This window comes from Oryctolagus cuniculus, chromosome 9 (genome assembly GCF_964237555.1).
Source record: "Oryctolagus cuniculus chromosome 9, mOryCun1.1, whole genome shotgun sequence".
Classification (NCBI taxonomy): Eukaryota; Metazoa; Chordata; class Mammalia; order Lagomorpha; family Leporidae; genus Oryctolagus; species Oryctolagus cuniculus.
The window spans coordinates 132010878-132038378 of record NC_091440.1 but is presented as its reverse complement, the minus strand read 5'-3'; the positions used below and the strand labels follow the sequence as shown (position 1 = coordinate 132038378).

Sequence of the window (27501 nt, the reverse complement as noted above, 5' to 3'; positions counted from 1 at the left end):
TCCCCTCACCTGTCTCTCCGCTAGACCCCGGGCTCCCTGGCGTGGCAGAAGTGCCTGGGGAGGGAGGCAGAAGAGCAGAGACGGGCTTCAGGTTTTTGCATTTTCTTTGATATTCAGATGCTAAAAACAGAGTTCCTGGGACCTCGTCCTCTCACAGGAGCTAACCCTTCGTGCATCCTACCTGGCGCGGCGCTCCGGGAGCTGCTGCCAACTCCAGATGTCGCAGTTGGCCCTGAGGTTGCACCAGAAGCTGCTAAGAGAAGAAAGCAGGGGAGCTGGTGGAGGCAGCCGGCTGGAGGCGGCCAGCAGCCTGCACCCCTGCACCCCTGCCACGAAGGGACTGGACAGTGCAGAGCCCTGGCTCCTTACTGACGGAGGTCTTCCTGCCAGTTCTCCCTCCCACGGCAGTCCGTGGAAAAGGGGAGGGAGCGCCGGCATGTCCCCTGCTTCACGGCATCTGCTGTCTCCCCCGCTGCTCCAGGAAGGAAGACAACATCGTCCTTCTGATGTTCTGAGTCACTTGGGAGACTGTGATAACCAAGGCGTTAAGAAAAGATACACGAGACATGTACACCTGCCCCAGTCCTGCCTGGCCTGGGTCTCCCTGCGCCTGCGTGAAGCTGCGTTGGTACCTGCTGAATTAACGGAGTGATGACAAAGTAGGGACGTAACCTGGCGCCTGCCTCGTATTTCTAGGCACCCTTGTTGATGCTCTCCTCCCCATGAGAAGAACAGAAGTTCTCTGTCTCGTGTGGCTGACGTGTGTGGGAGAGGGACACAGAACCCTCAGGAGGGATCAGCACATGACTCTGATGAGCAGAGCAGGGAACGGGCAGTTGGGGAGGGCGCTGCAGGGGCTCGGCCAGGGGTGCAAAGGATGAACGGCACCCAGCAGGGCACAGCAGAAAGGCCCGGCTTAGACACCGTGCTCCTGGGACGCCTCAGCACAGCTGCCCCGGGCGTGAGACAGGCGACCGTGCATCCCTCCATCCTTAGCCACCGCCTATCTAGCTGCTGGCTTCAGCCCACCCAGACGGGAAAATGATGACAGCTCTGGGGCCTGGGGCTGACGGAGCTCACCTGCCGGCCCCTCTGTGCTGCTGGTTCCTTCCCTCGCTGCAGAACTCACAGCCTCTGAGAGCAAAGAAAGGCGCGTGTAATGTCTCCTGAGGGCCCCTCAGCTCAGGAGCCACGGCGGAGAACTCCCTCCGACCTCCACGCTCACCTGTGCTGTAGCTGTCAGCGGCTTCCGTCTTCCCAGAGACGGCGCCAGGGGTAGCTGCTTAGGAAGGGACAGTTGCGGGTCAACTCTTGGTCATCATGAAGTGGACACAGGACAGCAAGCAACTAAGTGCATGCAGTCTGTTTATCTGCAGTTTCAGTGAACTGGGCTTTAAGTGCCAACGGTTATGTGCCTGCTCCTGGGAACACAGCTTGCCCATGGGAAATGTGCGAAAGGCATTTGGAGCTATTGGGTCCCCTGCTCTTGAGTTCACTAACAGAGCCAGAAGCCACCTCATTAGGTCACCTGTGGGACTAGAACCACCTCACAGGGTCACCCACTGAACTGGAAGCATCTCAGTGGTTCACCCATGGAACTGTCAGCCACAGGGCTGGGTGCCTGCCTCGCGCGTGGGAGGAGACTCCTCACAGCACGAGAAACGAGAACAAAGTCTGAGTTTCCGAACTTCAGCCACTGAACGCTGTTAGGATTGTTCTCAGCAGTGCTCAGTGGGTGCCCAGGCAAGGGCTCCTCTCAGTCCGGTGTCTATGCGGGTTGTTATTAGCAGTGACTGCGCACCTGTTGCTGCTCCAGGTGTTCCATTTCCGCCTGCAGTAGTTGTGGCCTCAGAGAGAGAGAGAGAGAGCAGGAAAGACAGACTTTGGAAATATTGAAGAGCCATGAAAAGAATGTATCACGCATGGAAAGGAAAAGCCAAGCAGAGAGTGCAGTGGGAAGACCCCTCCCAGCCGGCAGACTCAGGTGCACTGGGGCTGCCAGGAGCCAGAGCTGTGCCTGCGGACACCGTGGTGGTGACTGAAACACAAGGGGCTGTGATCACCACGGGCTCAGTGTTTCCTTCCCAAGTCCTCCCTCCGACTGTGTCCTCCCAACATCCAAGAGCTGCCTCCCTGGTCCTCCCTGCAGACAAGCCCCATGTCTATCCTCATCAACCGTCCTATGGCCAAAGCAACTGGCGTGAGGACGTTCTCAACTTGAGCAAAGCTTCCCGGCATCTATGTTAGGGCAACAGGTGGCTTCCTCCCTGTGGTTCTCCCCAGGGGCTCTGCTGTGCGAGCAGATGCAGACGAAGGTTTGGGTGTGCCCAGAACCCCACATTTTCCAGATATATTTGGCTCTTCATTTGTGCAAAGGAGACATTGATACAGGGCAGGTGTGGCTCTCAGGACAAGCCCCCCATCTGCCGGCGGTAGAGCTGTGATCTGGACTCCTCTCAGTGGCTTTCAGGGACGAATTTATAAACTGAAGATGATGCAGCTGCATCAGCAAAGTAGACGCCACCTTCGCTCCAATAACTGTCTCACTAGCGGCTCTCCTGCGGGGGCTGTGAGGGGCGTGAACAAAGCAGACAGGAGCACCCGCTTCTCACCTGTGCTGAACCCAGCCCTGGTGGAGCCCACGCCTTCTGTGGAGGTGGTGGCTGCAGGGGGAGGAAAGAAGAGAACCAAGTGCAGAGGTCAGAGGTGCTGGGCAGAGGGATTCTGTGTTGTTTTCAGAGCAACCCTACAGAAGGAACATTTCCTCCAAGTGGCCACAAAAGGAGCTGTATTATTTCAGCTCTATTTATGTTGGGAATTCCTGCTTGAGCAGATGCCCCCAAGCCTACTCCAGTGAAGCCTGCAACACGAAAAGGAAAATCTAGTACTATGTCCCAGTGCGTCACGAGAGCAGCTCACGGCCTCACACCAGTGGACACCCTTGTGAGGACTTCACGGCCCACATGATACATGATGAGGGTCTTCTCTCCTACCAACTCCTTGGCCCATGCATTTCAGTGGCCTGACAAACAAGTACACACCGTAGTACACTGATGTCAGGATGGACACGCGTGTCACGCCCGTCTGGTACACTTCTTGCTCTCTGTCCCCCTGGCTGCTGGGAGTGGCTAAGCAGGCAGGGAACGGTTACTCGGTTTTATCTTTTGTGACTGCTTTTCATGACAGTCTACACACACACACACACATACACACACACGCCCTGCAATCTCACTTGGGATGACAAGGCCGCTTACGTCTGTTCAGGCTGTATTACCTGTGCTGGACACTCCTGAACTGCTGGTAACTTTGGGAGAGGTGACGGTGGTGCCTGTGAAGAGAGAGGCTGTGAACCCAGAGGCAGCCACACTCACTCCTGTCTGCAGAGAGCAAGCTCTGGGGTCCAGCACTCAGCAACACTTGGCCAAGGAGCATGACGCAGGCCATCCGGGCTGATTAACAATTTCCCGTGGCCTGATGTGCCAAGCCCCCAGCCTTCACATCCTGCTGCACCTCATTGCAGTCCCAGATGCTCATCCAATCGGACCCAAAGCCTCAGAACGACAAGGCTCACCTGCTGGCGGCCCCGTTCCCGTGGTCCCGGCGGCAGTTGTGGCCTCTAAGAGAAAAGAGAAGGAACAGAGTGAAAGGTGTCGGCAGCTGTTATATGCCGAGGGAGCCCTCTCCCGGAGTTGCTAGGAGAGGGAGCTCACCTGTAGTGTAACTCCCAGGTTCAAGAGTTTCGCTTGAGACCCCACCAGAAGTTCCTGAAATAAGCAAGACATGAGTCAGTATGCCAAGACCTGAGGACTGTATTTAAAAAAAATCTGTATTTTTAAAATATAATAGGAAGCTCTTTGAGTGTTCTACTGTTAAGATTTGGACATATTTCCCATGTAGCACGGCTTTCCCACAGCAAATTTTCTGATGAAATTCGAGACTCCTGGATATCTTGCCATGAGGCTCAGTGACAGGAAACAGAACTTTTCTCAATACTGGAAAATAGGACTTTGCAGGAGGCCTTGGATATGGACTAAGCACCCATGCAGGGCCGTACAGACCGAGGCAAGAATGTAGCCACAGTGTCTCAGCTTTGCTAAGGCTTGGTAGGCTGTCAAGTAATTAAGCTGCAAACAACCAGTTACATAGTCGTCAGCTGGCAGGTGGACAAGGCTGTAGCCAACTGCATTGCTGTCTATTTCTCACCTCCAAGGTTCTGTAAATGTCCTCTGATCACATTGCTGGAATTTCTAGAATCTGCTCTGGTTCAGGGCGCTGCTGAATTCACAGACCACGATTCTGGTTTGCTTTGCCCACATACACTTTACTAAACCTTACTGTTGGAGGACTTTGTCTTTTAACAGCACATATGTATCCGATGGGTGGTGACTTGATGCCTGGGTTCTCTGAGTGGGGCTCCTGGAGGCAGATGGAAGCACCAGTGCCCCAGATCTTGTCACGCGCCACTCAGAGCTGTTTCTGGTTTACAGCAATGTTTGCTGTGCGGCTGAGACGACGGGCTACATTCAGGCCTCCCTGTCCCTGAAATGACCAGCAAGGCAGGTAGGGGAGTCGCAGAGTGAGCAGGCGCCGTCCCACCGTCCACAGCAGCACCACCTCCCAGGGAAGCCGAAGCCTGCCAGACAGAGGCCACACAGCAGACAGGACTGGAAAACACCAGGACTGCAGATCTCTGCAGTGATCATCTTGTCCAGAAACGGACCCCAAGGAAACGGCTCCGTAGAGGAGGCCCCCAGTGGCAAATTTTACCCAGCCCCTTCTCACCTGTGGGGGAGCTTCCTGGGCCAAGTGTTGTGCCAGGGACCGGCCTGGTGGTACCTGAAGTGCAAAAGCCAGGGTCACCACAGCGACACCCTGTACCTCTTGTGCTAACAAGGAACCTCCTGTGACTTGGCAGACTCAGAACCTGAGTTTCCCCCCGAACCCTCTGCAGAGCTGTGTTCTGCAATTAAGAGACCCTTTCCTGCTGTTCCCTGCCGAAGGGCAGAGGCAATTTTCTCTCGTGTTTGCCAGTTTACTCCTAGTGCCTTATCTCTCTGGTACAGACCCCAGACAATACAGAACTGTGGAGCATGACGTCTGGTGAGCAGGATCAAGGGGGGCTTCCTGGAAGAGACAGCAGCTGGACTGGATCTCCACCGTGGGTGAGGACTCACAGAATAACGTTAGGGAAATGTGTCGCACAGACACACAGAGTAAAGTACATTTATCTTGATTGAAGGAGAAAACAACTTCTTAGACAGTTTATAAAATAAATGGTTGGAACAAGGCCAGGTAATTCAGGAGGGAGGAGGATTGGAGGAGAGTATGGAAAGGGGGATAGTGAGAAGCTGGGCAGGTAGACGGAACTGCCAAAGGATTCCACTGTTAGACTACAGGTTGTGGAGCACATTCGCGGGACAGCAGCAGGTGTTACGTATTCTGGTGAGGCAAAGACATAAGCAGAGGTACCAGCCGGCACAGAACCACGGGCCAGAACTTGCAATGTAGCGATCTGAGAAGACAGGAGACTGGACAGCAGTCCAGAATCAAGGACAGCATGGGCATGAATGTCCACTTAACGCACTTCTTAAGAAGAGCTTGTTTGAACAGGCAGCAGACCTGTGTGTTTTATTATTTATTTATTTATTTATTTATCTGGCAGGCAGAGTGGACAGTGAGAGAGAGAGAGACAGAGAGAAAGGTCTTCCTTTTCCGTTGGTTCACCCCCCAATGGCCGCTGCGGCCGGCGCACCGCGTTGATCTGAAGCCAGGAGCCAGGTGCCTCTCCCGAAGAAGCTCCTGGTTCCTGGCTTCGGATCGGCCCAGCTCCGGCATTGCAGCCACTTGGAGAGTGAACCCGTGAATGGAAGATCTTTCTACCTCTCCCTCTTACCCTTTGTAACTCTACCTCTCAAAAACATAGATAAATAAATATTTTTTAAAAAGGTGTTTTGCTATCATGCTTTCTATTCCAGTTAAAGTCACACTGTTTTTGTTTTTTTTTTTTCAAATGTTCATTTATTATATTTTCTTACCTGTTGCTCCAGGCTTTGGTGGCACTGAAATTCAAAAACAAATAGATTAGCAAATGTAAATTTTTATTTATGTAGTTCACAGAGATTAATTTACGTATGATAACTTGGGGAGAATTTCAAAGCTCTTAGTTATTTTCAGCATTCAACAGGGAAGGACAGAAATGCTATGTCAAGTTACACTGCACAGAAACATATTTCTGTATCGTGTTAATTTCAACTTACCCACAAAGAGTAGTGGTGGAATTATGATTTTTGAGCCTGATAAAGGAAAGATTAAACTCATGTTCCAGTTACAAAATATTCTTGAATTTCATTAAAAATTCACTTTGGAGCTTCAAAAGCTATGAGGCCCAACATTTTTATCAAAAAAGCCAAAGTATGTTACTCCCACAAGAACTTATCTTAGAAACTCAAGTCGGAGTGAGAAAACTCCTGTGAAAATAATGTGTGGGCTGGCGCTGTGGCACAGCAGGTTAAAGCCCTGGCTTGTAGCACTGGCTTCCCATATGGGCACAGGTTCCAGTCCTGGCTGCTCCACTTCCGATACAGCTCCCCGTAATGTGCCTGGGAAAACAGCAGAGGATGGCTCAAGACCTTGGGCCCCTGTACCCACATGGGAGAACCAGAAAAATCTCCTGGTTTCTGGCTTTGGATCAGCCCAGCTCTGGCTGTTGCAGCCATTTGGGGAGTGAACCAGCAGATGGAAAACCTCTCTCTCTGTGTCTCTACCTCTCTCTGTAACTCTTTCTTTCAAATAAACAAAATAAATCTTTAAAAAATATGTGACATCTCCTTTGAGGAATCAACTTCGAGTTTCCATTTATCAAACAGAAAACTAATCAGTGTCTTTGTTCCATATAAAATATGTGTGCCCATGGATGGAATTCCTGTTTGGTTCCATTTTATAAAAGATTAAGTCTTGAGTTGAGAAAAATATTAAAATACACCTTGGCCCTAATGGACACTGTCAAGTAGACATGTCATTCACATGTTAATTTTTATACAATTATGGTGTTCAACATATTTTTTTTTTTTTTTGACAGGCAGAGTGGACAGTGAGAGAGAGAGACAGAGAGAGAAAGGTCTTCCTTTTGCCGTTGGTTCACTCTCCAATGGCCGCCGCTGCAGCCGGCGCACCGCGCTGATCCTGGCAGGAGCCAGGAGCCAGGTGCTTTTCCTGGTCTCCCATGGGGTGCAGGGCCCAAGCACCTGGGCCATCCTCCACTGCACTCCCTGGCCATAGCAGAGAGCTGGCCTGGAAGAGGGGCAACCGGGACAGAATCCGGCGCCCCAACCGGGACTAGAACCCGGTGTGCCGGCGCCACAAGGTGGAGGATTAGCCTATAGAGCCACGGTGCCGGCGGTGTTCAACATATTTTTACAATATAAATCATGCCAATTCTTTTGTATATTGTAATTTGAATGAAACTATTCCTAAATTAGAGTTAGCAAATTATTTTCTAGTGACTAGTTTGTAACACAAATTGATATAATTGGACTCTATAATGGCAATTAGAATATATGTAATATAAAACTTTTCCAGAAAAAAAATTGTGTGAGTAATCTGTTGCTTAAACTGATAATGAACGAGCGAGTCACCGAGGTCTAGGGTGTCTCGGATACCCTGCATTTGGGGAAAATGCTGTCTTTCTCCAACAGCCTGACACTGAGCACAGCCCTGGTCCAGGAGCTCAAATAGCAACGTACTATAGCCTAGGGAAAACAAGGTCCGTTCTATTTAGCACCAGGAAAGAGAGACTGCCCTCTAAGTACCTGTGAATTTATCTCAGGGAATAACTGTAAAAAGAAAGAATATTATAAAATTTGGATTTTCAAAAAAATAGTATGGGGCCAGTGTTTTGGCACAGGAGTTGAGCTGCTGCCTACAACGCCGGCATCCCACAGGGGCACCACTTCTTGTCCTGACTGCTCCACTTCCAATCCATCTTCCTGCTACTGTGCCCAGGAAAGCAATGGAAGGTGGCCCAAGTGCCTGGGCCACTGCCATCCACGTGGGAGACCCAGGAAGCTCGGACTCCTGGCTTCCGCCTGGCCCGGCACTGGCTGCTGTAATCATCTGTGGCGGGGACCAGTGAATGGAAGCTATCTATCTCCCTCCATCTCTGTAACTCTTTCAAATAAATAATAAATTTAAAGGTTTTGTCAAAGATGTTCCAAATCTTGCCAGTTCAGAGTAGCAAATGCTACAATTTTTCATTCTATAAAAAATTGTAAACCCCTTCTTAGCACCTGCTCCTATAGTTCTGGTAGTTAGCAACCGAGAAATTTTAAACTCTGTTATTTTAAATGCAAGCTTTACTGATGTTGTTAGAAATCACATGTATTTTGCTTTAGAAGGTGAGGTCACTACACAACAGAAGTCTTCGTTCCTGTGTTTTGGGTGTCTCTGTACTTATATGTGTAGAATATATACTGAGTAAATTAAAAAGCAGGCAAAAATACTGGCTGCACATGACCTGCTACAGAAACTCAACCAGTCAGGCAGTGTCTCTGTCTATGTTCCTCATGAACACAGTGAGATACCACATAAGGTACACTGTGATTATTTAGCTGGCTTTATTAATTATTTCACCATTCTTACTCGTCCAGTGAGCACAGAAACCAGTTCCAACCCCCTCTACCGTCACCGCTTACTTACGTGGAGGGACACTCTGCCGGGCAGCTGTGGAGCCAGGGCCACCTGCCGAGGAGCCTGAGAACCAAAGCGGGAGTCCTCACGTCACTGGGGCCCTGTGAGGCTGCTCCCCAGCAGGACCCAGAGCGCAGGAGCAGCGACGCCAGCACCTGCAGTGACAGCTGAGCTCGCGCCCCCAGCTCCTGCCGAAGTCACAGCAGGTGCACCGCTGGGACCTGAACTGAAAAGCCCTGAAAAGCAGATTCATGAACAAGGCAGATAACTTTCATTTGGACTTCTCTCTCCCATCTCAAATTGGCCTTGTTCAGACTTGAACCAGGGATCTTCCCACCTCACCCTACTCTTCTATTAACATCCCTTGTGCCAGCGCCGCAGCTTGCTAGGCTAATCCTCTGCCTGCGGCGCTGGCACACCGGGTTCTAGTCCCAGTCGGGCGCCGGATTCTGTCCCAGTTACTCCTCTTCCAGGCCAGCTCTCTGCTGTGGCCAGGGAGTGCAGTGGAGGATGGCCCAAGTCCTTGGACCCCGCACCCCATGGGAGACCAGGAAAAGCACCTGGCTCCTGGCTCCTGCCATCGGATCAGCGCGGTGCGCCGGCTGTAGCACGCCGGCCGCAGCAGCCATTGGAGGGTGAACCAACGGTAAAGGAAGACCTTTCTCTCTGTCTCTCTCTCTCTCTCTCTCTCTCACTATCCACTCTGCCTGTCAAAAAAAAAAATCCCTTGTGTGAGCAAACAGTTGTCATCACCCTAGAGACCACAGTTTCACCCTGAAAACAATTCATAAACAAGCCCATATCCAAACCAAGGCCACACCCTGCTGCTGGCTCCCCCACAATGCGTCCTGGACCCATGCATGCCTGTCCATCTCCCACCACAGCCTGTTCCACTCTGCCATGTCTCACCTGGACGCATGTGCACCTCCACTCTTGCCCTAACACTCCACCTGGGCAGCAGGGCGCTGATGGACCAAGGCCCCACCCACATTCCTATCACAGCACCTGGCACAGAGCTGGCAAATTTCTTAAAAAAATTATGTTTTTTGGCTGGCGCCACGGCTCAATAAGCTAATCCTCCACCTGCAGCACCGCACATCAGGTTCTAGTCCCAGTCGGGGCACTGGATTCTGTCCTGGTTGCCCCTCTTCCAGGCCAGCTCTCTGCTGTGGCCCGGGAGTGTAGTGGAGGATGGCCCAGGTCCTTGGGCCCTGCACCCCTTGGGAGACCAGGAGAAGTACCTGGCTCCTGGCTTCGGATCAGTGCGGTGCACCAGCTGTAGCGGCCATTGGAGGGTGAACCAACGGAAAAAGGAAGACCTTTCTCTCTGTCTCTTTCTCTCTCACTGTCTAACTCTGCCTGTCAAAAAAATATATATTTTTAAATGTAATAAAATGGTACAATTTGAGGCCCTATTATCACAGAACATTGGCCTTTTTACTTGTCTGATTTCTGCTGAAAAGGTGAATTTAGCGTATTTGTGGCTGTGCTCCTGGGGGTCTATTCGCTTTCTGCCGTAGCTGGATCCACAGCCCTTGGAGAGAGGATGAGGAGGGAGACAACAGGCTCTGGTGCCAGCCTTCTTGATCTGAGACCTCACTCACCACTGCTGACCACACACTCGCCTTGACTTCCTCCATGGAGACTGTGCAAAGGGAGCCCTGACCCCCCTGGTGGCTGGAAAACTGATCACACCTTACTGAAGCTAGAACGGGGCCTGGCTGTTCAGTAACTCCTTTTTTTTCTTGCTTTGTTTTAAACTTTTTCCTTTAAGATTCATCTTCCAACACAATCAGCACTGTGAAGACAACTTCCTGTTCTTCCACTGGAGTCCTAAACCACCTCACAAAAATCCCCGCATTCCAGATGGTGGGGATCTGATTTTCCGGTTTCCTGAATTACAGTGTACACACTGGTGTTCCTGGCCCGAGCAGAGAACTACGTGGAATGACTTCCAGGGCTAATGGCTCTCCTGCTCACTGGCCTGACTGTCAGGGTGCTTGTACCCACTCCCATGGTGGTTCTATGTCATTCTTCTGGTGTGCACAGGTGAACAGACAATTATTGTCTTGCACAAGGTTCCTTTTGGTAAACATAGCAACACTGCCCTTTAAATAAACTTTTAATTTAGATGATGGAAAAGACCTAAAACTGAGGTTCCTGGTGAAATCACCCAGCCTTTTTATGGCCTGGGTCTGAGCCATGCTCAAGGCGGAGCACAGCAGAGCACCAGGTAAGGCGTGGCTGTACAGCTCCCAGCACACAAGCCATGCTTCCTTCGCCTGTACTCGCAGTGGTGCCCATCAGCATCCTGTTGTATCACACGTTTAAAAGGAAGCATGATGAAGAGAAAAGCATCATGGGAAGTCTGAATATTGTGTGTACAATAATGATAAGGCTCCCATCATTACTAGCCAATTTGATTTGTTAATACCCAACAATGAGATTTTTATACCAATTCAAGGACTAGGAATCTGATGGGACATTACACTGTCCACATTACACGCTGTCATATTCCTAAATAGACACCCATTCGGGTGCAGGAACCTCACCTGCTGTTCCAGCAGTACTTCCTGCCTGAGTGGTTGCACCAGGAAATGGTCCGACTGTCTCTGCTCTGACAGTTGATGGCCCACTGGTCCCCGACAATGAAACTGACGATCTGCTTGTCCTCATCACGGTAGTGGACTGTTCACTCCTTCTTGATTGAGTCGATCCTCGTTCTTCAGGTGATGATGTGGTTGCTGCTGTTACTCCAGACGACTGTCTCCAAGTTGCTGTCACAATAGCTGATGGGCTACTTGTTCCTGCTCCTACAGAAGATGGAACAGTTGTTGTGGGTTGTTCAGCCAATGGTGTCCTAGTCACTGTTACTACAGATGACTGTCCTGAATTCCCTGTCACTCTGGCTGACTGACCACTTGTTCCCACTCCTACAGAACTTGGTTCAGCTGTAGCTGGTTCCTCAGCTGAAGAGCGAGTGGTTGCTGTTACTCCAGATGATACTGTGGAGGTTCCTGTCACTGTAGGAGGTTGTTCACTTGTTCCTGATGCTACAGAAGATGGTTCAGTGGTTGCTGGTTCTGCAGCTGAAGATGCAGTTATTACAGTCACTCCAGAAGATTTGGTGGACACTGCTGTCACTGAAGCTGATTGAACAGTTGTTCCTGATGCTACAGAAAGTGGTTCAGTTCTTCCGGCTTCTGTGGCTAAAGATTCAGTTGTCCCTAACACAGTAGATGGCTTCATGGGAATCTCTGTCACTCTAGCTGTTTGTCCACTCATTACTGACCCTAAAGAAGACATTTCAGTAGTTCCTTGACTCTCAGATGGTGGTTCAGTTGTCACTCTAACTGTAGATGGTTTCACAGAGGTTGTTGTCCCTCCAGCTGAGGCTGCAGTTGTTTTTGGCCCTACAGTATATACAGCAGTTGTGCCCAGTTCTTCAGCCGATGATGCTGTAGTCTGGGTTACTGTAGATGATTTTGTGGTGGTTGCGGTCACTCTAGCTGTTGACCCACTTGTTCCTGATTCTACAGTGTATGCTTCAGTTATTCCTGGTCCCACAGTATATACTGTAGTTGTTCCCAGTTCTTCAGCCGATGATGCTGTAGTCCGGGTTACTGTAGATGATTCTGTGGAGGTTACTGTCACTCTAGCTGTTGGTCCACTCGTTACTGCTCCTGCTGAAGAAGCTGCAGTTGTTCCTGGTTCTTCAGCTGATGATGAAGTTGTGTCTGTTATTCCAGATAGTTCTGTGGAAGTTCCTGTCACTCCAGCTGGTGGGCGAGTGGTTCTTAATCCTACTGAAGAGGTTTCCGTTGTTCTGGGATCTTCTGACGAAGATGCAGTAGAGCCCTTTGTGGGTGTTGCTGTCCCTCCAGCTGAGGCTGTGGTTGTTCCTGGTCCTACAGTATGTATTGAAGTTGTTCCTGGTCCGTCACCCGATGATGCTATAGTCCGGGTTACTGTAGATGATCTTGCAGGGGTTGCTGTCACTCTAGCTGAGGCTGTGGTTGTCTCTGATCCTACAGTATATATTGAATTTGTTCCTGGTTCGTCACCCGATGATGCTGTAGTCCGGGTTACTGTAGATGATCTTGCAGAGGTTGCTGTCACTCTAGCTGAGGCTGTGGTTGTCTCTGATCCTACAGTATATATTGCAGTTGTTCCTGGTTCTTCAGCTGATGATGCAGTTGTTGCCGTTACTGTAGATGACTGTGTGGAAGTCCCTGTCTCCCTAGCTGTTTGTGTACTCGTAACTGCACTGAGAGAAGATGTTTCCTCTGTTCCTGTTTGTTCAGCAGATGAAGCACTTGACCTTGAAATGCCATATGATTTTGTTGTAGCCCCTGGCACGCTAGCTGTTCGGTCAGTTTCTATTGCTCCTACAGAAGTTGTTCTGCTTGTTACTGGTTTTTCAGCTGATGATGCAGTTATTGCTGTCCCTTCAGCTGTTGGTCTACTTGTTCCTGATGCTACAGTGTGTGCTTCAGTTGTTCCTGGTCCTACAGTATATATTGCAGTTGTGCCCGATACTTCAGCCGATGATGCTGTAGTCTGGGTTACTGTAGATGATTCTGTGGAGGTTGCTGTCACTCTAGCTGTTGTTCCACTTGTTCCTGATCCTACAGTGTACGGCTCAGCTGTTCCTGAAACTACTGATGATGCAGTTGACCCCTCTGTGGAAGTGGCTGTCCCTCTAGGTGACTGCACAGTTGTTCCTGATCCAGCAGAGTGTGGTTCAGTTCTTCCTGTTTCTTCAGCTGATGATGCCGTTGTCACTCTAGCTGTAGATGGTTTTATGGAAGTAGCTGTCACTCTAGACTGCACAGTAGTTCCTGATCCTGCAGGGAGTGGTTCAGTTCTTCCTGTCTCTTCCGCTGTTGATGCCGTTGTCAGGGTTACTGTAGCTGATTTTGTAGAGGCTGCTGTCACTCTAGCTGTTGTTCCACTTGTTCCTGATCCTACAGTGTATGGTGCAGCTGTTCCTGGAACTACTGATGATGTAGGTGACCCTTCTGTGGAAGTTGCTGTCACTCTAGGTGATTGCACAGTTGTTCCTGATCCAGTAGAGTGTGATTCAGTTCTTCCTGTTTCTTGAGCTGATGCTGCTGTTGTCACTCTGACTGTAGATGGTTTTCCAGAGGTTGCTGTCACTCTAGCTGAGGCTGCAGTTGTTTTTGGCCCTACAGTATATACAGCAGTTGTGCCCAGTTCTTCAGCCGATGATGCTGTAGTCTGGGTTACTGTAGATGATTTTGTGGTGGTTGCGGTCACTCTAGCTGTTGACCCACTTGTTCCTGATTCTACAGTGTATGCTTCAGTTATTCCTGGTCCCACAGTATATACTGTAGTTGTTCCCAGTTCTTCAGCCGATGATGCTGTAGTCCGGGTTACTGTAGATGATTCTGTGGAGGTTACTGTCACTCTAGCTGTTGGTCCACTCGTTACTGCTCCTGCTGAAGAAGCTGCAGTTGTTCCTGGTTCTTCAGCTGATGATGAAGTTGTGTCTGTTATTCCAGATAGTTCTGTGGAAGTTCCTGTCACTCCAGCTGGTGGGCGAGTGGTTCTTAATCCTACTGAAGAGGTTTCCGTTGTTCTGGGATCTTCTGACGAAGATGCAGTAGAGCCCTTTGTGGGTGTTGCTGTCCCTCCAGCTGAGGCTGTGGTTGTTCCTGGTCCTACAGTATGTATTGAAGTTGTTCCTGGTTCGTCACCCGATGATGCTGTAGTCCGGGTTACTGTAGATGATCTTGCAGGGGTTGCTGTCACTCTAGCTGAGGCTGTGGTTTTCTCTGATCCTACAGTATATATTGAAGTTGTTCCTGGTTCGTCACCCGATGATGCTGTAGTCCGGGTTACTGTAGATGATCTTGCAGGGGTTGCTGTCACTCTAGCTGAGGCTGTGGTTGTCTCTGATCCTACAGTATATATTGAATTTGTTCCTGGTTCGTCACCCGATGATGCTGTAGTCCGGGTTACTGTAGATGATCTTGCAGAGGTTGCTGTCACTCTAGCTGAGGCTGTGGTTGTCTCTGATCCTACAGTATATATTGCAGTTGTTCCTGGTTCTTCAGCCGATGATGCAGTTGTTGCCGTTACTGTAGATGACTGTGTGGAAGTCCCTGTCTCCCTAGCTGTTTGTATACTCGTAACTGCACTGAGAGAAGATGTTTCCTCTGTTCCTGTTTGTTCAGCAGATGAAGCACTTGACCTTGAAATGCCATATGATTTTGTTGTAACCCCTGGCACGCTAGCTGTTCGGTCAGTTTCTATTGCTCCTACAGAAGTTGTTCTGCTTGTTACTGGTTTTTCAGCTGATGATGCAGTTATTGCTGTCCCTTCAGCTGTTGGTCTACTTGTTCCTGATGCTACAGTGTGTGCTTCAGTTGTTCCTGGTCCTACAGTATATATTGCAGTTGTGCCCGATACTTCAGCCGATGATGCTGTAGTCTGGGTTACTGTAGATGATTCTGTGGAGGTTGCTGTCACTCTAGCTGTTGTTCCACTTGTTCCTGATCCTACAGTGTACGGCTCAGCTGTTCCTGAAACTACTGATGATGCAGTTGACCCCTCTGTGGAAGTGGCTGTCCCTCTAGGTGACTGCACAGTTGTTCCTGATCCAGCAGAGTGTGGTTCAGTTCTTCCTGTTTCTTCAGCTGATGATGCCGTTGTCACTCTAGCTGTAGATGGTTTTATGGAAGTAGCTGTCACTCTAGACTGCACAGTAGTTCCTGATCCTGCAGGGAGTGGTTCAGTTCTTCCTGTCTCTTCCGCTGTTGATGCCGTTGTCAGGGTTACTGTAGCTGATTTTGTAGAGGCTGCTGTCACTCTAGCTGTTGTTCCACTTGTTCCTGATCCTACAGTGTATGGTGCAGCTGTTCCTGGAACTACTGATGATGTAGGTGACCCTTCTGTGGAAGTTGCTGTCACTCTAGGTGATTGCACAGTTGTTCCTGGTCCAGTAGAGTGTGATTCAGTTCTTCCTGTTTCTTGAGCTGATGCTGCTGTTGTCACTCTGACTGTAGATGGTTTTCCAGAGGTTGCTGTCACTCTAGCTGAGGCTGCAGTTGTTTTTGGCCCTACAGTATATACAGCAGTTGTGCCCAGTTCTTCAGCCGATGATGCTGTAGTCTGGGTTACTGTAGATGATTCTGTGGAGGTTGCTGTCACTCTAGCTGTTGTTCCACTTGTTCCTGATCCTACAGTGTACGGCTCAGCTGTTCCTGAAACTACTGATGATGCAGTTGACCCCTCTGTGGAAGTGGCTGTCACTCTAGGTGACTGCACAGTTGTTCCTGATCCAGCAGAGTGTGGTTCAGTTCTTCCTGTTTCTTCAGCTGATGATGCCGTTGTCACTCTAGCTGTAGATGGTTTTATGGAAGTAGCTGTCACTCTAGACTGCACAGTAGTTCCTGATCCTGCAGGGAGTGGTTCAGTTCTTCCTGTCTCTTCCGCTGTTGATGCCGTTGTCAGGGTTACTGTAGCTGATTTTGTAGAGGCTGCTGTCACTCTAGCTGTTGTTCCACTTGTTCCTGATCCTACAGTGTATGGTGCAGCTGTTCCTGGAACTACTGATGATGTAGGTGACCCTTCTGTGGAAGTTGCTGTCACTCTAGGTGATTGCACAGTTGTTCCTGGTCCAGTAGAGTGTGATTCAGTTCTTCCTGTTTCTTGAGCTGATGCTGCTGTTGTCACTCTGACTGTAGATGGTTTTCCAGAGGTTGCTGTCACTCTAGCTGAGGCTGCAGTTGTTTTTGGCCCTACAGTATATACAGCAGTTGTGCCCAGTTCTTCAGCCGATGATGCTGTAGTCTGGGTTACTGTAGATGGTTTTGTGGTGGTTGCGGTCACTCTAGCTGTTGACCCACTTGTTCCTGATTCTACAGTGTATGCTTCAGTTATTCCTGGTCCCACAGTATATACTGTAGTTGTTCCCAGTTCTTCAGCCGATGATGCTGTAGTCCGGGTTACTGTAGATGATTCTGTGGAGGTTACTGTCACTCTAGCTGTTGGTCCACTCGTTACTGCTCCTGCTGAAGAAGCTGCAGTTGTTCCTGGTTCTTCAGCTGATGATGAAGTTGTGTCTGTTATTCCAGATAGTTCTGTGGAAGTTCCTGTCACTCCAGCTGGTGGGCGAGTGGTTCTTAATCCTACTGAAGAGGTTTCCGTTGTTCTGGGATCTTCTGACGAAGATGCAGTAGAGCCCTTTGTGGGTGTTGCTGTCCCTCCAGCTGAGGCTGTGGTTGTTCCTGGTCCTACAGTATGTATTGAAGTTGTTCCTGGTTCGTCACCCGATGATGCTGTAGTCCGGGTTACTGTAGATGATCTTGCAGGGGTTGCTGTCACTCTAGCTGAGGCTGTGGTTTTCTCTGATCCTACAGTATATATTGAAGTTGTTCCTGGTTCGTCACCTGATGATGCTGTAGTCCGGGTTACTGTAGATGATCTTGCAGGGGTTGCTGTCACTCTAGCTGAGGCTGTGGTTGTCTCTGATCCTACAGTATATATTGAAGTTGTTCCTGGTTCGTCACCCGATGATGCTGTAGTCCGGGTTACTGTAGATGATCTTGCAGAGGTTGCTGTCACTCTAGCTGAGGCTGTGGTTGTCTCTGATCCTACAGTATATATTGCAGTTGTTCCTGATTCTTCAGCCGATGATGCAGTTGTTGCCGTTACTGTAGATGACTGTGTGGAAGTCCCTGTCTCCCTAGCTGTTTGTATACTCGTAACTGCACTGAGAGAAGATGTTTCCTCTGTTCCTGTTTGTTCAGCAGATGAAGCACTTGACCTTGAAATGCCATATGATTTTGTTGTAGCCCCTGGCACGCTAGCTGTTCGGTCAGTTTCTATTGCTCCTACAGAAGTTGTTCTGCTTGTTACTGGTTTTTCAGCTGATGATGCAGTTATTGCTGTCCCTTCAGCTGTTGGTCTACTTGTTCCTGATGCTACAGTGTGTGCTTCAGTTGTTCCTGGTCCTACAGTATATATTGCAGTTGTGCCCGATACTTCAGCCGATGATGCTGTAGTCTGGGTTACTGTAGATGATTCTGTGGAGGTTGCTGTCACTCTAGCTGTTGTTCCACTTGTTCCTGATCCTACAGTGTACGGCTCAGCTGTTCCTGAAACTACTGATGATGCAGTTGACCCCTCTGTGGAAGTGGCTGTCCCTCTAGGTGACTGCACAGTTGTTCCTGATCCAGCAGAGTGTGGTTCAGTTCTTCCTGTTTCTTCAGCTGATGATGCCGTTGTCACTCTAGCTGTAGATGGTTTTATGGAAGTAGCTGTCACTCTAGACTGCACAGTAGTTCCTGATCCTGCAGGGAGTGGTTCAGTTCTTCCTGTCTCTTCCGCTGTTGATGCCGTTGTCAGGGTTACTGTAGCTGATTTTGTAGAGGCTGCTGTCACTCTAGCTGTTGTTCCACTTGTTCCTGATCCTACAGTGTATGGTGCAGCTGTTCCTGGAACTACTGATGATGTAGGTGACCCTTCTGTGGAAGTTGCTGTCACTCTAGGTGATTGCACAGTTGTTCCTGGTCCAGTAGAGTGTGATTCAGTTCTTCCTGTTTCTTGAGCTGATGCTGCTGTTGTCACTCTGACTGTAGATGGTTTTCCAGAGGTTGCTGTCACTCTAGCTGAGGCTGCAGTTGTTTTTGGCCCTACAGTATATACAGCAGTTGTGCCCAGTTCTTCAGCCGATGATGCTGTAGTCTGGGTTACTGTAGATGGTTTTGTGGTGGTTGCGGTCACTCTAGCTGTTGACCCACTTGTTCCTGATTCTACAGTGTATGCTTCAGTTATTCCTGGTCCCACAGTATATACTGTAGTTGTTCCCAGTTCTTCAGCCGATGATGCTGTAGTCCGGGTTACTGTAGATGATTCTGTGGAGGTTACTGTCACTCTAGCTGTTGGTCCACTCGTTACTGCTCCTGCTGAAGAAGCTGCAGTTGTTCCTGGTTCTTCAGCTGATGATGAAGTTGTGTCTGTTATTCCAGATAGTTCTGTGGAAGTTCCTGTCACTCCAGCTGGTGGGCGAGTGGTTCTTAATCCTACTGAAGAGGTTTCCGTTGTTCTGGGATCTTCTGACGAAGATGCAGTAGAGCCCTTTGTGGGTGTTGCTGTCCCTCCAGCTGAGGCTGTGGTTGTTCCTGGTCCTACAGTATGTATTGAAGTTGTTCCTGGTTCGTCACCCGATGATGCTGTAGTCCGGGTTACTGTAGATGATCTTGCAGGGGTTGCTGTCACTCTAGCTGAGGCTGTGGTTTTCTCTGATCCTACAGTATATATTGAAGTTGTTCCTGGTTCGTCACCTGATGATGCTGTAGTCCGGGTTACTGTAGATGATCTTGCAGGGGTTGCTGTCACTCTAGCTGAGGCTGTGGTTGTCTCTGATCCTACAGTATATATTGAAGTTGTTCCTGGTTCGTCACCCGATGATGCTGTAGTCCGGGTTACTGTAGATGATCTTGCAGAGGTTGCTGTCACTCTAGCTGAGGCTGTGGTTGTCTCTGATCCTACAGTATATATTGCAGTTGTTCCTGATTCTTCAGCCGATGATGCAGTTGTTGCCGTTACTGTAGATGACTGTGTGGAAGTCCCTGTCTCCCTAGCTGTTTGTATACTCGTAACTGCACTGAGAGAAGATGTTTCCTCTGTTCCTGTTTGTTCAGCAGATGAAGCACTTGACCTTGAAATGCCATATGATTTTGTTGTAGCCCCTGGCACGCTAGCTGTTCGGTCAGTTTCTATTGCTCCTACAGAAGTTGTTCTGCTTGTTACTGGTTTTTCAGCTGATGATGCAGTTATTGCTGTCCCTTCAGCTGTTGGTCTACTTGTTCCTGATGCTACAGTGTGTGCTTCAGTTGTTCCTGGTCCTACAGTATATATTGCAGTTGTGCCCGATACTTCAGCCGATGATGCTGTAGTCTGGGTTACTGTAGATGATTCTGTGGAGGTTGCTGTCACTCTAGCTGTTGTTCCACTTGTTCCTGATCCTACAGTGTACGGCTCAGCTGTTCCTGAAACTACTGATGATGCAGTTGACCCCTCTGTGGAAGTGGCTGTCCCTCTAGGTGACTGCACAGTTGTTCCTGATCCAGCAGAGTGTGGTTCAGTTCTTCCTGTTTCTTCAGCTGATGATGCCGTTGTCACTCTAGCTGTAGATGGTTTTATGGAAGTAGCTGTCACTCTAGACTGCACAGTAGTTCCTGATCCTGCAGGGAGTGGTTCAGTTCTTCCTGTCTCTTCCGCTGTTGATGCCGTTGTCAGGGTTACTGTAGCTGATTTTGTAGAGGCTGCTGTCACTCTAGCTGTTGTTCCACTTGTTCCTGATCCTACAGTGTATGGTGCAGCTGTTCCTGGAACTACTGATGATGTAGGTGACCCTTCTGTGGAAGTTGCTGTCACTCTAGGTGATTGCACAGTTGTTCCTGGTCCAGTAGAGTGTGATTCAGTTCTTCCTGTTTCTTGAGCTGATGCTGCTGTTGTCACTCTGACTGTAGATGGTTTTCCAGAGGTTGCTGTCACTCTAGCTGAGGCTGCAGTTGTTTTTGGCCCTACAGTATATACAGCAGTTGTGCCCAGTTCTTCAGCCGATGATGCTGTAGTCTGGGTTACTGTAGATGGTTTTGTGGTGGTTGCGGTCACTCTAGCTGTTGACCCACTTGTTCCTGATTCTACAGTGTATGCTTCAGTTATTCCTGGTCCCACAGTATATACTGTAGTTGTTCCCAGTTCTTCAGCCGATGATGCTGTAGTCCGGGTTACTGTAGATGATTCTGTGGAGGTTACTGTCACTCTAGCTGTTGGTCCACTCGTTACTGCTCCTGCTGAAGAAGCTGCAGTTGTTCCTGGTTCTTCAGCTGATGATGAAGTTGTGTCTGTTATTCCAGATAGTTCTGTGGAAGTTCCTGTCACTCCAGCTGGTGGGCGAGTGGTTCTTAATCCTACTGAAGAGGTTTCCGTTGTTCTGGGATCTTCTGACGAAGATGCAGTAGAGCCCTTTGTGGGTGTTGCTGTCCCTCCAGCTGAGGCTGTGGTTGTTCCTAGTCCTACAGTATGTATTGAAGTTGTTCCTGGTTCGTCACCCGATGATGCTGTAGTCCGGGTTACTGTAGATGATCTTGCAGAGGTTGCTGTCACTCTAGCTGAGGCTGTGGTTGTCTCTGATCCTACAGTATATATTGCAGTTGTTCCTGGTTCTTCAGCCGATGATGCAGTTGTTGCTGTTACTGTAGATGACTGTGTGGAAGTCCCTGTCTCCCTAGCTGTTTGTATACTCGTAACTGCACTGAGAGAAGATGTTTCCTCTGTTCCTGTTTGTTCAGCAGATGAAGCACTTGACCTTGAAATGCCATATGATTTTGTTGTAGCCCCTGGCACGCTAGCTGTTCGGTCAGTTTCTATTGCTCCTACAGAAGTTGTTCTGCTTGTTACTGGTTTTTCAGCTGATGATGCAGTTATTGCTGTCCCTTCAGCTGTTGGTCTACTTGTTCCTGATGCTACAGTGTGTGCTTCAGTTGTTCCTGGTCCTACAGTATATATTGCAGTTGTGCCCGATACTTCAGCCGATGATGCTGTAGTCTGGGTTACTGTAGATGATTCTGTGGAGGTTGCTGTCACTCTAGCTGTTGTTCCACTTGTTCCTGATCCTACAGTGTACGGCTCAGCTGTTCCTGAAACTACTGATGATGCAGTTGACCCCTCTGTGGAAGTGGCTGTCCCTCTAGGTGACTGCACAGTTGTTCCTGATCCAGCAGAGTGTGGTTCAGTTCTTCCTGTTTCTTCAGCTGATGATGCCGTTGTCACTCTAGCTGTAGATGGTTTTATGGAAGTAGCTGTCACTCTAGACTGCACAGTAGTTCCTGATCCTGCAGGGAGTGGTTCAGTTCTTCCTGTCTCTTCCGCTGTTGATGCCGTTGTCAGGGTTACTGTAGCTGATTTTGTAGAGGCTGCTGTCACTCTAGCTGTTGTTCCACTTGTTCCTGATCCTACAGTGTATGGTGCAGCTGTTCCTGGAACTACTGATGATGTAGGTGACCCTTCTGTGGAAGTTGCTGTCACTCTAGGTGATTGCACAGTTGTTCCTGATCCAGTAGAGTGTGATTCAGTTCTTCCTGTTTCTTGAGCTGATGCTGCTGTTGTCACTCTGACTGTAGATGGTTTTCCAGAGGTTGCTGTCACTCTAGCTGAGGCTGCAGTTGTTTTTGGCCCTCCAGTATATACAGCAGTTGTGCCCAGTTCTTCAGCCGATGATGCTGTAGTCCGGGTTACTGTAGATGATCTTGCAGGGGTTGCTGTCACTCTAGCTGAGGCTGTGGTTGTCTCTAATCCTACAGTATATATTGAAGTTGTTCCTGGTTCGTCACCCGATGATGCTGTAGTCCGGGTTACTGTAGATGATCTTGCAGGGGTTGCTGTCACTCTAGCTGAGGCTGTGGTTGTCTCTGATCCTACAGTATATATTGAAGTTGTTCCTGGTTCGTCACCCGATGATGCTGTAGTCCGGGTTACTGTAGATGATCTTGCAGAGGTTGCTGTCACTCTAGCTGAGGCTGTGGTTGTCTCTGATCCTACAGTATATATTGCAGTTGTTCCTGGTTCTTCAGCCGATGATGCAGTTGTTGCCGTTACTGTAGATGACTGTGTGGAAGTCCCTGTCTCCCTAGCTGTTTGTATACTCGTAACTGCACTGAGAGAAGATGTTTCCTCTGTTCCTGTTTGTTCAGCAGATGAAGCACTTGACCTTGAAATGCCATATGATTTTGTTGTAGCCCCTGGCACGCTAGCTGTTCGGTCAGTTTCTATTGCTCCTACAGAAGTTGTTCTGCTTGTTACTGGTTTTTCAGCTGATGATGCAGTTATTGCTGTCCCTTCAGCTGTTGGTCTACTTGTTCCTGATGCTACAGTGTGTGCTTCAGTTGTTCCTGGTCCTACAGTATATATTGCAGTTGTGCCCGATACTTCAGCCGATGATGCTGTAGTCTGGGTTACTGTAGATGATTCTGTGGAGGTTGCTGTCACTCTAGCTGTTGTTCCACTTGTTCCTGATCCTACAGTGTACGGCTCAGCTGTTCCTGAAACTACTGATGATGCAGTTGACCCCTCTGTGGAAGTGGCTGTCCCTCTAGGTGACTGCACAGTTGTTCCTGATCCAGCAGAGTGTGGTTCAGTTCTTCCTGTTTCTTCAGCTGATGATGCCGTTGTCACTCTAGCTGTAGATGGTTTTATGGAAGTAGCTGTCACTCTAGACTGCACAGTAGTTCCTGATCCTGCAGGGAGTGGTTCAGTTCTTCCTGTCTCTTCCGCTGTTGATGCCGTTGTCAGGGTTACTGTAGCTGATTTTGTAGAGGCTGCTGTCACTCTAGCTGTTGTTCCACTTGTTCCTGATCCTACAGTGTATGGTGCAGCTGTTCCTGGAACTACTGATGATGTAGGTGACCCTTCTGTGGAAGTTGCTGTCACTCTAGGTGATTGCACAGTTGTTCCTGGTCCAGTAGAGTGTGATTCAGTTCTTCCTGTTTCTTGAGCTGATGCTGCTGTTGTCACTCTGACTGTAGATGGTTTTCCAGAGGTTGCTGTCACTCTAGCTGAGGCTGCAGTTGTTTTTGGCCCTACAGTATATACAGCAGTTGTGCCCAGTTCTTCAGCCGATGATGCTGTAGTCTGGGTTACTGTAGATGGTTTTGTGGTGGTTGCGGTCACTCTAGCTGTTGACCCACTTGTTCCTGATTCTACAGTGTATGCTTCAGTTATTCCTGGTCCCACAGTATATACTGTAGTTGTTCCCAGTTCTTCAGCCGATGATGCTGTAGTCCGGGTTACTGTAGATGATTCTGTGGAGGTTACTGTCACTCTAGCTGTTGGTCCACTCGTTACTGCTCCTGCTGAAGAAGCTGCAGTTGTTCCTGGTTCTTCAGCTGATGATGAAGTTGTGTCTGTTATTCCAGATAGTTCTGTGGAAGTTCCTGTCACTCCAGCTGGTGGGCGAGTGGTTCTTAATCCTACTGAAGAGGTTTCCGTTGTTCTGGGATCTTCTGACGAAGATGCAGTAGAGCCCTTTGTGGGTGTTGCTGTCCCTCCAGCTGAGGCTGTGGTTGTTCCTAGTCCTACAGTATGTATTGAAGTTGTTCCTGGTTCGTCACCCGATGATGCTGTAGTCCGGGTTACTGTAGATGATCTTGCAGAGGTTGCTGTCACTCTAGCTGAGGCTTTGGTTGTCTCTGATCCTACAGTATATATTGCAGTTGTTCCTGGTTCTTCAGCCGATGATGCAGTTGTTGCCGTTACTGTAGATGACTGTGTGGAAGTCCCTGTCTCCCTAGCTGTTTGTATACTCGTAACTGCACTGAGAGAAGATGTTTCCTCTGTTCCTGTTTGTTCAGCAGATGAAGCACTTGACCTTGAAATGCCATATGATTTTGTTGTAGCCCCTGGCACGCTAGCTGTTCGGTCAGTTTCTATTGCTCCTACAGAAGTTGTTCTGCTTGTTACTGGTTTTTCAGCTGATGATGCAGTTATTGCTGTCCCTTCAGCTGTTGGTCTACTTGTTCCTGATGCTACAGTGTGTGCTTCAGTTGTTCCTGGTCCTACAGTATATATTGCAGTTGTGCCCGATACTTCAGCCGATGATGCTGTAGTCTGGGTTACTGTAGATGATTCTGTGGAGGTTGCTGTCACTCTAGCTGTTGTTCCACTTGTTCCTGATCCTACAGTGTACGGCTCAGCTGTTCCTGAAACTACTGATGATGCAGTTGACCCCTCTGTGGAAGTGGCTGTCCCTCTAGGTGACTGCACAGTTGTTCCTGATCCAGCAGAGTGTGGTTCAGTTCTTCCTGTTTCTTCAGCTGATGATGCTGTTGTCACTCTAGCTGTAGATGGTTTTATGGAAGTAGCTGTCACTCTAGACTGCACAGTAGTTCCTGATCCTGCAGGGAGTGGTTCAGTTCTTCCTGTCTCTTCCGCTGTTGATGCCGTTGTCAGGGTTACTGTAGCTGATTTTGTAGAGGCTGCTGTCACTCTAGCTGTTGGTCCACTCATTACTGATCCTCCTGAATATGCTTCAGTTGTTTCTGGTTCTTCAACTGATGTTGAAGTTGTATCTGCTTCTCCAGATAATTTTGTAGAAGTCCCTGTCACTTTAGCTGTTTGATCACTTGTTACTGATCCTACAGAAGATGTTCCTTCTGTTGATGATGAAGAGGAGTCTGTGACTACAGGAGATTGTTCAGTTCTTTCTGTAGGGCGTGCTTCAGTTCTTCTTGTCTCTTCAACTGTTGATTTGGTTGTAGCTATTATGGTAGAAGATTCTCTGGAAGTCTCTGTCAATCTAGCTGATTGGCCAGTTGTTCTTGATCCTCCTGAAGATGTTTTGCTTGTTCCTGTTTCTTCAGTTGATGACATGGTTGTTGTTGATACTCCAGGTGATTCTGTGGAAGTCTCTGTCACTCTAGCTGTCTGTCCACTTGTCCCTGATCCTACTGAAGATGTTTCCATTGTTGCTGGTTCTTCACCTGATGAGGTAGTAGGCCCTTTATTGGATGTTGCTGTCACTCTAGCTGACTGGACACTTGTGCCTGATCCAACAGAAAGAGGTTCAGTTCTTCCTGTTTCTTTAGCTGATGTTTCAGTCGTCACTCTTACTGTAGATGATTCTATAGAAGTAGCTGTCACTCTAGCTGTAGGTGACTTTGTAGAGGTTGCTGTCACTCTAGCTGACTGTCCAGTTGTCACTGATCCCACAGAAACTGCTCCCATCGTTCCTGGTTCTCTAGTTGATGATGTAGTTGTAGCTGTCACTTTAGATGATTTTCCAGAAGTGCTAGTCACTCTAATAGATTGTCCACTTGTTACTGATCCTATGGAAGATGCTTCAGTTGTTCCTGGTGCTTCAGCCGATGTGGCACTTGTCCCTGATACTTCAGATACTTTTGTGAAAGTTGCTGTCACTCCTGCTGAAATGCCAGTTGTTTCTGATTCTCCTGAAGAGTCAGGTGTTCCTGGCTTTTCACTGGATGATGCAGCAGACCCTTTTGTGGACATTGCTCTCACAGTAGATGACTGCTTAGTTGTTGCTGATTCTGCAGAAAGTGGATCAGTTCTTCCTGTCTCTTCAGCAGCAGAGTCAGTTGTCACTGTCACTACAGGTGCTTCTGTGGAAGTAGCTGTCACTCTAGCTGATTGGCCAGTTGTTTCTGCTATGATGGAAGTTGTCACAGTTGTTCCTGGTACTCTAGCTGATGACATAGTTGTATCTGTTATTCCAGATGATTTTATGGAAGTGTCTGTCACTGTAGCTGTTTGTCCACTTGTTTCTGAGCCTACTGAAGATGTTTCAGTTGTTCCTGGTTCTTTACCTGATGATGCAGGTGACCCTTTTGTCAAAGTTGCTGTCCCGGTAGCTGATTGCACAGTTGTTCCTGATTCTGCAGAAAATGGTTCAGTTCTTCCACTTTCTTCAGCAGATGACTGAGTTGTGTCTGTTAATGTAGATGATTTTGTAGAGGTTGCTGTCATTCTCGCTGTTTGCCCACTTGTCCCTGATCCTACAGTGTATGTTTCAGTTGTTGTTGGTTCCGCATGTGATGATGCAGTTGCTGTCATTCTAGCTGACTGTGCAGTTGTCACTGATCCTACAGACGTTACTTCAGTTCTTTCTGGTTCTCTAGCTGATGATGCAGCTGTAGCTGTAAGTGCAGATGATTTTATGGAAGTTCCTGTCACTGAAGCTGTTTGTCCACTTGTTCCTGATCCTACAGAAGATGTTTCAGTTGTTCCTGGTCCTTCTGCTGATGACAGAGAGGCTGTAACTATAGAAGATTGTGTGGTTGTTTCTGCAGAGAGTGGTGGTTCTGTTCTTGTCTCTTCAGCTGTTGATTCTGTTGTTGCTATTACAGTAGATGATTCTGTGGTAGTCCCAGTTACTCTACCTGTTTGGTCAGTTGTTCCTGATCCTACGCTGTATGTTTCAGTTGTTCCTGGCCCTGCTGATGATGCAGTTGACTCTTCTGCAGAAGTGGCTGTCACTCTAGGTGACTGCACAGTTGTTCCTGATTCTACAGAGAGTGGTTCAGTTCTTCCTGTTTCTTTAGCAGATTCAGGTGTTGCTTGTACTGTAGATAATTTTGGAGAAGTTGCTGTCACTCTAGCTGACTGGCCAGTTGTCCCTGATCCTACAGAAATTGCTCCAGTTCTTTGTGTTTCTCTAGTTGATGAAGTAGCTGTGGCTGTTACTCCAGACAACTTTCTGGAAGTCACAATCATTTCAGTAGTTGGTCCGCTTGTTACTGGTCCTACAGAAGATGTTTCAGTTGTTCCCCATTCTTCAGCTGATGATGAAGTTGTCCTTGCTCCGGAGGGTGTTGTGGCAGTCCCTGACACTCCAGCTACTGTTCCACTTGCTACTGATCCGACAGAAGGTGTTTCAGTTACTCCTGGCCCTTCAGGTGATGATGCAGAAGAGTCTGTAACTGGAGTTGAGTATTTAAGTTTAGTCATTTAATATCAATTATATCAATATCGTGATATGTGGAAGAAGTTCTCAGGAACTCCTGATGATTACCTTCTTTTACTATCACAACAATCTTACGAGTCTGTCATACTACTTTCTATTTGTAGAGTAGAAGCCAAAACACAGAAAAAGAACATAACCTTACAAGCTGATACACCTAGAGAGTTCTCTGCTCTCAAACAGCGCTGGATTTGGAGGGGATGGGGAAGGCATGAATGAAATAACTAGTCACCCACTAACTGATACAACGAAACAAGGAACGCCTCAGAGTCCTAACTGGGAAGCCATAAAGTGAAATGACATTG

General features: G+C 48.6%; 1 protein-coding gene across 1 annotated transcript in view; it reads right to left on the bottom strand.

The window, feature by feature from the left end:
• Nucleotides 1-27501, bottom strand: part of LOC127482787 (mucin-19) — a 100383-nt gene that overhangs the window by 37637 nt on the left and 35245 nt on the right. Inside the window, exons 17-26 of the mRNA XM_070049665.1 lie at nucleotides 11238-27155; nucleotides 8695-8748; nucleotides 6258-6293; nucleotides 6036-6059; nucleotides 4783-4836; nucleotides 3711-3764; nucleotides 3572-3616; nucleotides 3275-3328; nucleotides 2613-2663; nucleotides 182-253 (exon numbers count right to left, since the gene is read on the bottom strand). Of these exons, the coding sequence (XP_069905766.1) occupies nucleotides 182-253; nucleotides 2613-2663; nucleotides 3275-3328; nucleotides 3572-3616; nucleotides 3711-3764; nucleotides 4783-4836; nucleotides 6036-6059; nucleotides 6258-6293; nucleotides 8695-8748; nucleotides 11238-27155 (16362 nt within the window). The remainder of the gene's footprint in view (nucleotides 1-181; nucleotides 254-2612; nucleotides 2664-3274; nucleotides 3329-3571; nucleotides 3617-3710; nucleotides 3765-4782; nucleotides 4837-6035; nucleotides 6060-6257; nucleotides 6294-8694; nucleotides 8749-11237; nucleotides 27156-27501) is intronic.